Raw genomic sequence first — 8,684 nt, 5'->3', positions numbered from 1 at the left:
CAAACATGCTGCTCATTTACTGTTGATGCATAATATTATTATTATTTTTTTTTTTATTTATTTTTTTTTAAGGATATGTGACTAATTACCCAAGGTAAAACAAAAGTCACGTATTAGAATGCGATTTTTCATATGAATTATTGTGAATTCATGAGTTTATTTATCTGGAATTCTTCATTTCAAGGTTGATTTGTTTAATCATCAATGAAGACGGGATTTTGTATAAACTATTGTGCTCTCTGTGGAACTGGAGTTTGATTTATTTTTGTACGATACAGCATGAATTTGTTGACATTTTAATTTTACTATAAATGTGTGAGATCACAAGTTGCGGTGAGTTTTCATTTTTAAATTGTGGAAATTTGTACAATATTTGTCATGCTGGATGTTGACACATCGTACTCTGAATAAAGAAAATGGTGTTGCCACAGACTCGAGTAGACATCTTCTATGATTTATTGGAGAAGAAGAAATCCTCAAAACGATACAGGCTTCATAAATGGATGTTTCATGCAAATCCTGCGTGGTATAAGAAGCATGTGATTTGCTCTAATAAAGATCTCTGTTTATGTCTTTGTTATTTATTTTAAGCAGCCATGAACCAGTAAAAGAGTAGCTACCAGTAAGGCAAACAAAATCTTATAATTTTTTTTTTAAATAATTTGCATCATTTTCATATATGTGCATGTTTAACCTTTGTGATGAATAGTGCATGCTCATTTAGTTTGATGTATTTGGATTGCATTTCCATCCCTTATCTCACAATTTTGACTTTTTTTTTGAGTGAGTGAGTGAGTAGGCTATGCATTATGCAACAAACAAATGGTTAAAATTGTAACCATTGTTTCATGTTTTACAGCAGCAAGAGGTATAGTGAAAATTACAGTTTTGTATAAAAATCGAACTTTTGGCAGTAAAAATCAAAAGGTGCCTGACAAAAGACATGTTAAAAATCATAATAGTGGGTCAAGACAAAAGCATTGCACTGTGGGAAAGCAATAGTGCTCCACACAGCGTGATCAATGCATACACAATATATTGATAAGCCGTGCACAAGTATTATACTGCTCCATTGTGAACAGACTCTTATTATGAAAAGCGTATACTAATATGACAGAAAAGCAAAAACTATTTAAATGCATAAAAAATACTGTTCTTTTGTCACAGAAGTAAAATGCCAAAATTATAGGCTAATATAGGCCTTTTCAATTATAGTTACATATTCACTAAAAATGTACAATTAGTTTTACATTTATTAGCCTTGATTTTTTTCAATGTAGTTAGACCCTATTTATTTTGAGTACTAGATTATGGTTTTTCAATCTTTTAGATTCAATGGACACCCAAATATGATCATCCTCGTGTGAGGGACCCCCATCCTAAACTTTAAAAGCAGGTATTAATAAATAATTTTATAATTTTCAATTATAAATAACATGTGGAAAGACCTATTCTCTCTACTCTAGTAATGTAGGCCTACTGTAATATGTGTTATCCAAATGAAAATGTAATTGTTTAGTTAATTAGCTCTTTATTATATTATTTATTAATTTTGTATAATTATATTATTTTTACAGTGCTTTTCTCTAAACTTTTCCATGGACCCCTTTGCACTTCCTCGATTAACGGTTGAATCCAAGTTTTGCATACTCAGACTACGTAGCCTACTACGCAAATGCCGGTACTTTGAAGTGTGTAGTAGGCAAAAGTTTAGTAGGATGGGCTTTTATCGTTCACGATTGAGAAGGCTGTGATTGGTCTCTCATGCCGTCTAGTACACGGTCTGTAACACTGGATTCCTGCACACTGCTCTCCGGCGCACTGGCTGGTCATGGCGTTGCGGACTGTCCGAAACTTACCCTGCTTTTTAAGTGTACTCGGCGTGTTTCTCCTCAGCAGTGGCCCAGACCCGGCGTTCTCATGTCCGAGCCGCTGTTTATGTTTCCGTACCACTGTCAGATGTATGCATTTAAACCTGGAATCAGTGCCCGCTGTTCTTCCTCAGACCACAATCCTGTAAGTACACTTTTTTTCTCTCTCTCTGAGAGAATCAGAAACTATGTGCTTACCTGCTTTATCCACCTTAAGAGTTACAAATTAGTTGTCAGTAATATAATCATTGTTTATGTTTCGCATTGAGTCAGCGTTGAGCTCATCGGTTACATTCAGGAAGGGGTACAGAGGAATTTGAGTGGCAGTGTTTCTGATTTACGTTTCTCATCTGGAGTCTTTGTTTCGCGGATACAGCGGTTGTGTCTCACAACTTTAACCCTAACCCTACCTAGGCAGCATTTAGGGCGTCACAGGCGCGAGGTCAGCTAGATACACATGCGCATTCAGACTCAAATGCTGAAAGCAACTTTGATGGCCAAAATGTTTCACGTATTTAGCCTTTATGACATCAGGCCTGTTCCAATAGCCTATACACACTTGCGGTCTTAGCCACTGTAAAACTTTTTTTCTCAGAATTGCGTGATATAAACTCGCAATTGCATGTTATAAATTCAGAATTGCGAGATATAAACTCACATTTGCTTGTTATAAAGTAAGAAGTGCAAGATAAAAAAAAAAAAAAAAATTGAATTTGCATGTTATAGAGTAATTGCGAGATATAAACTCTCAATTCTGAAATTTTCATCTGAATTTTATATCTTGCTATTCTGACTTTATAATTTATAATTTATGTCACGCAATTCTGTGGCGGAAACAAGCTTCCATATTCAAAGTGTGTAAATAAAGCTCTGTTAAAAAAAAAAAAAAAAACTTTTTTTTTTTTTTTTTTTTTTTTTTTTTTTTTTACAACACTGCAAGTGTGTCCTATCAGGAAATCAGAAGTTCTACACACACTTGAGGTTTTCACACCTACTTGAACACTTCAAACTCTAGAAATACGTCATGCAAGTGGACAAGTGTACATAGCCTACCTCACACAGGCTCATCCAGAAATGCTTCACATTCCCAAAATGTCCTAAACTGCTGTCTAGATAGGCAGCACACTAGGTTTTGAATCAGGGGCTCAAAAGCCAGTGACTCTAACCGGTCTGCACACAACCCAATACAGACGAGTGTATAACACTGTGATCTGCTGTACATAATACATAAATATACATTATATAGTATAATACAGACTTCAGCACCGACACGGTTAACAAAACTCCGTGTTGACAGTGTTTGCAAAGAAAGGTCAAACCCTTTGCATGTGTGTTTGTCATTATGTGTGGACTGCTATAATGGTTAAAGTGAGTCATGATCACTCTGTGTGTGTTCTTGTGTGTTTATGTTGGGTAGTTTTGATTTGAACAGAACCCACTCATCAAAAACAAGTTCATTTACTTTGATTTGTTATATTAGAGGGGTTGTACATGTACATGTATTTTTTATTATTTTAATATGTTCCTTGAGGTTCACTTATAATGCTACTAAAGTTTTTTGCATAAAAGTATATATGTGGAAACAAGTATACATGTGGAAAAACGATTATTTACAACCCTGAAATGATCGGTGCTTAAGGCTTTAAGGCTTGTCAGTAAACGGCATCTGTTATGATTGGCTAACGTCATTGCATAGGAAACAGCATTAATGCCCACTCACTTTTGCACGCGAGTAAGTGTTTTGAAAACATTATCCATATAAAATCGTCATTTACAGAAAAAGCATTGTGAAATCTTTTACTTACAGTTTACTTACAGTTTACTTACAGCGATGTTGCTGCTGTCAGATCCAATACATTCTTTGTGAACTCTCCATTACACTGTGCCTCTTTTGCGAAACAAACTGCTCTGAACAAACATATTATCCTCTGACACGATCAGGGATGCCATTAAAAATAAACCATGCACTTGTTCCTGATGCTGGGATTCTTCTGAAGTCTGGACAGAGATGCAAACCAGCTGTTTAAACTGGACGCGTCAAAGCAAACCTTCTTTTACTCTTCCGTTTGTCCTGTTGTCGACAGAATCAAGCGTGTGGAGTACACCAGAAACACGCGAACACGCGTCTGTATGCTTTATCCACTGTAGGTGTCAGGATTATGTTTTGTTAAGTTGTCTTTTCAACAACTGTGTTTGTTTCTTGTGCTTCAGTTCAGTTTAGCCTTGATTGTTTCCTAGTTTGTCTCCTTAGTTAATGATTCACCTGTCGTCTAATTAGTTCCCTCGGTGTATATGTACTCCCTGTTTTGTTCAGTCCTTTGTCGGTAATTAAGTGTGGTGAGCGTGTATGTTCTCCTGAGATTCTCCAGTGTATTTCTGTTTGTTGATTAAAGACTAGTTAGATTTAATTCCTTTGTCACTGGTATTGGATTGCAACCACAACCGTGACCGTAGACAGCGCCAGTGATTATAATGGGTTCTCTTTGCTTTTGACGCGACGCTCACATCCAGTTGTAGGCACATGTCAGCCGTTTAAGCGACTGAACACCAGTGGGCGGGGCCTATGGTGCGATGAGTATTCGTATAAGTATTCATCGATGTCTTGCTCTGGAGGCAGGTATATGCAGATATATTTGACCATGTGACATCACAAATCCCACAATATCAAAATGAGCCATTTTTTTAGCTTGATTGAATAAGTGTTTTGTCTATAATGAGGAGGATGCTTTTCTGACAAAACCTGACAAAATCATAGGGCCCTATCGTTATAACATTTTTAAATGACTCAATTGTTAAAGTTTTTAAATTCAGGTGATTAGACATGTTTTTTGATTTTTAACATTTAATTAAAACATTAAAATTGATTACAGAAATTTTTTTTTTAAACTTTTTTTTTTTTTTTAAATGAACTAATCCTTTAATGTGTTGTCTTTGAGGCTTTGAAGTAATTGCAACAGTAACAGCATTGTGTTACACAGTCTTTCCTGACTGACTGACTGACTGACTGACTGACTGACTGACTGACTGACTGATGCATGAATGAATGAATGGCTTTTTCAGCAACTTCTTCAATGACGTCTTTTATGTGGGTCACTGTGTTAAAGGTACGGCGTCTGTGTCACGATCTCAACCGGAACTGTATTTAATATCTCATGATTTGATGCATACTGCTGTAGAACATCACACCGTCAGTCTACATATAAACCAAACTGTCTTTTCAAAATTCAGAGTGTCTTATAGATGAGAAGACAGAAAGAGTGCAACCCAAATCGCTCAGAATTTGCATTGCATTCCTCGGCTGGTTTTAATAGTCCCATGTGACAGTTGTATGCATTTGTTTCCAGACCCACAATGCATCTGTGCGACTGCAAACAGACAGAGGACTGCATTCAGATTTGTGGCTGATTGCAAAGGAGTGACATAAACTCAACAGGAGTGCAGAGTGCTCTCCATTAGCTTAACTCCACATCTGTCTGCAAGACGCCCATGGAGAAACTTAACTAACTTAATAAGCCTCTTGACTTGCCTCTTGAAAACCTGAACTGAGGCCAGTGCATTATTACGCTGCTGAGGTCTGTCATTGTGTCTGAGCAAGAGGGAAGTGTGCCGTAAAGAGCATGTATGGTTCATTGATGAAGCTTTACGCAAGTATGGACTTAAAGGGGACCAAATAAACCCTTTTACAAACTCTTGATTTTGTTTTTGGGCTCTACTAGAACAGGTTTTCATGCTTGATGTTTTTAAAAACATATTTTTTTCTCCCATATTCTCCATTGTTGCAGCTCCTCTCTTCCCAGTCTGTTGGTAACGCTCTGTTTAGTTCCTGTCTCTATGAAGCTCCTCCTTCTGTAAAGCACAATGTGCTCTGATTGGTCGGCTGGAGCAGTGTGTTGTGATTGGTCAAGCGCTTTGAGTGTGTTGGGAAAATTACCATAACTGCAAGTTTTAACACACTACTAAATAACTCAACCAGGCCCCGCCCCTTTACTCTGCGTATTAATTATTTAAATGAGGAATATTGAGACGGTTTCGTTCCTGGAAGAAACTCAAGACTACAATGGAGGCGTTTCAGGAGTTCAGAAACACTGACACTGATGTAGAGAAGAACTCCCGCTGGAGGGACTTTGTGCTTTAGAAATTTGTAGACCTTTTTTTTCATGCTCAAACAGCAACATTACACATAAAGTGTATGAATGTATAAAAGCATAATACTTTGTAGTGATATAGTGATGTTTCTCCTCCACTTCACAGTTGAAATAAAACATTTAATGGTAGCTGTAGCCTAATAACTTGTTTTCCTGATGGATTTATTCAAAAATGAAATATTGTCACCTTCCTAAAATAATTGCCCAAGTCATTTTGATGATCAAATGACTTAGGCAATTATTTTAGGAAGGTGACGATATTGAAGAACAGGTTACATAACACTAATGAATATGTAACAGTGTATATATTTAGCAAAATGCTCCTCTAAAATGTTTTTTTTTTCTAGCTGACTAACTACTGTCATTGAATGGATTTTCTGAGGTAAATGTAACATTAAGTGACATATTGTTCTCAAGCTGTTTTATTGACATCTTTCCATTGTTGAAAAACTGATTGAGCGATTACATAAGGCATAATTCATTTCAGTAAGTTATACTGTATCTTTGAACATTCCTTTTAATGTTTCTGTTTCAAATCTTTCAGAATTTGAAAGCTAAAACTTTAAGGTACAAATCTAATTGGGATTATTGGATTGGCAGGCACACTACAAATATAATGTTTATTAAAGTTTTGTTCACGGCCTCACGCATAAACTGAAAACTGCATAGATCTCAGTTTATCCAAATGAAGAATGATTAAAAATGTGAAATCGAGAAACAAGAAAACAAAATAGAGACTGACACTGTCAAAATGTGCAATTGGAGAAGATAGTTCGTAAACAGTGTTTACGATATTACCAATTTCAATACAATACTCTATATACTGTAATTATTTATTTATTGGTTCTGCATGAACATACCATTGTGCAGGTCTAAAAAAAATCGTAAAAAGATAAGATAAGACAGCCTGTGTTACACATTTCAAGAATGTAGCCTACTTATGAAATTGCTCACTAATAAAACAATGTTTTCGGTCCCTGCAAACCAGTTTCAGACAAATATTTCTGGTTGTAGAAATGTTGGTGCTCCACTAATGCAAAGATCGATTTAAAGGCCTTATATGAGCCTATATTACTAACTACAGTAGGTCTAAGCAGTCTCTAAGGTTTAAGCAGTCTGATTCTACGATACACAGTTTGTTGCAAGTTCAGCTTCTGAGAATGAGGACCAATGTGACTGTTTAGTCTGTCTTCATTTCCTGGTGTTGACTTACAAAACGGCAATAAAGTAATTCAGTCATTTCACAGCTTGATAGTTGAAATGGCTGCTGGCGCGTGAGTCTGCAATGCAATTGCTGTCAATCTTTGGCTTTCCAGTAAAGCGCCTCTCCCCCTTACCATATATTATGTAATACAGACAAATCGGGGCGGAAGTATTAATAATTGGATCAGAATGAATGTGATCATTTGGGCAGTTTTTCTGAGCGAATTATAAAATGGCAGTATAATCACTTAGAAGGCATGCTTTTGTTTCACATGAGTTCAATATTACAGAATGTTCAGTATGTGTTTAAATGAGCATAACAACATCCTGCTCCAGTCTGGCACAGCTAAACATTGTATCTACAGAGCATCTCTGACTACTGCTGGAAAACTTATTTTCCACCTGCAAAAATGATTCTGTCAAGCTTTACCTCTTTACCATATGTGACAGCACTGCTTTGCAATGATTTTTAGATGATCAGATGATGAACAATGAACTTTCTATCTAACTTTTACTGCTGAGGTTTAGGAAGAAGATGCTGAACAAGTACAAAAGCGTTTGCTATATAAGCAGCTTTATTTTGAGATTCATGAATTGAGAAGCAGAATGCAGTTACATATCTCTCAACTTATTGATCCCTCCATCGATGTAGGGAAGTCCTGATCAAGATTCACCCCCCTCCCCCCGATCCGATTATTGAATATTGTGCATCTTACTCACTCTCATGTTATTCCAAACCTGCACGAGTTTCTTTCTTCTGTTGAAGATTGTTGGTAACCAGACAGTTGACAGTAGCCATTGACTTCCATAGGAGGAAAAAAAAAATACTATGAAAGTCAATGGCTACCATCAACTTTTGGTTTCAAAGTAAAAAAATTAAAATAAAATGGTGTCACAATCAATAAATACCATGCATTTATGCCAAACAATTGCTTATGATTTACTGTTGATGAATAATGACAATGTTTAGGCTACTTTATGGTGTTTATTTTGTAATATGTTGTAGGTAGTTGCTAAAGTGCATATTTTTTAGAAGTTGTCTCAATGTATTTTAGGCTTATTTGTAGTATGGTGTTATCTATAAAATCTTTTTTCTTCTGGTTTCACAAAACACTCTAGCTGCGTCCGAAATCGCATACTTTGTGAGTAGGTACTACATTTAAATTAGAACGTACTTCGCGACCGTTAAAAAAGTACGTTCTATATAGTATGAATACGGGTAGTATGAATGGAGTCCGGACGTACTACATGCGCCATGTTGGTATTGTCACGTAACATGCGCGGTCACATCAGCGCGAAAATTTAAAGAGCCCGTTCCACTGACTGCACCAGAGCAATGTTTTTAGTTCTTCTTTCCGCTTTCGTCTGCGTTTTTACGTCGTTCGTGCTCACAATTCAGAGTCGTCGGTCAGTTGCTCGCACACACACAAACCTGTGAACAATGACAGAGGCTGATTTTTGGTAA

General features: G+C 36.4%; 1 protein-coding gene across 2 annotated transcripts in view; it reads left to right on the top strand.

The window, feature by feature from the left end:
• The first annotated feature begins 1,712 nt into the window (after positions 1-1,712).
• Positions 1,713-8,684, top strand: part of pxdn (peroxidasin) — a 121,008-nt gene continuing 114,036 nt past the window's right edge. For both annotated transcript variants that reach the window (XM_081347627.1, XM_081347626.1), the window contains exon 1: positions 1,713-2,016. In XM_081347627.1, the coding sequence (XP_081203753.1) occupies positions 1,832-2,016 (185 nt within the window). In that variant the 5' untranslated portion in view covers positions 1,713-1,831. The remainder of the gene's footprint in view (positions 2,017-8,684) is intronic.

Source organism: Scardinius erythrophthalmus (genome assembly GCF_964197995.2).
Source record: "Scardinius erythrophthalmus genome assembly, chromosome: 19".
Classification (NCBI taxonomy): Eukaryota; Metazoa; Chordata; class Actinopteri; order Cypriniformes; family Leuciscidae; genus Scardinius; species Scardinius erythrophthalmus.
The sequence above is the reverse complement of the archived record's forward strand: the minus strand, read 5'-3'. Positions and strand labels throughout refer to the sequence as shown.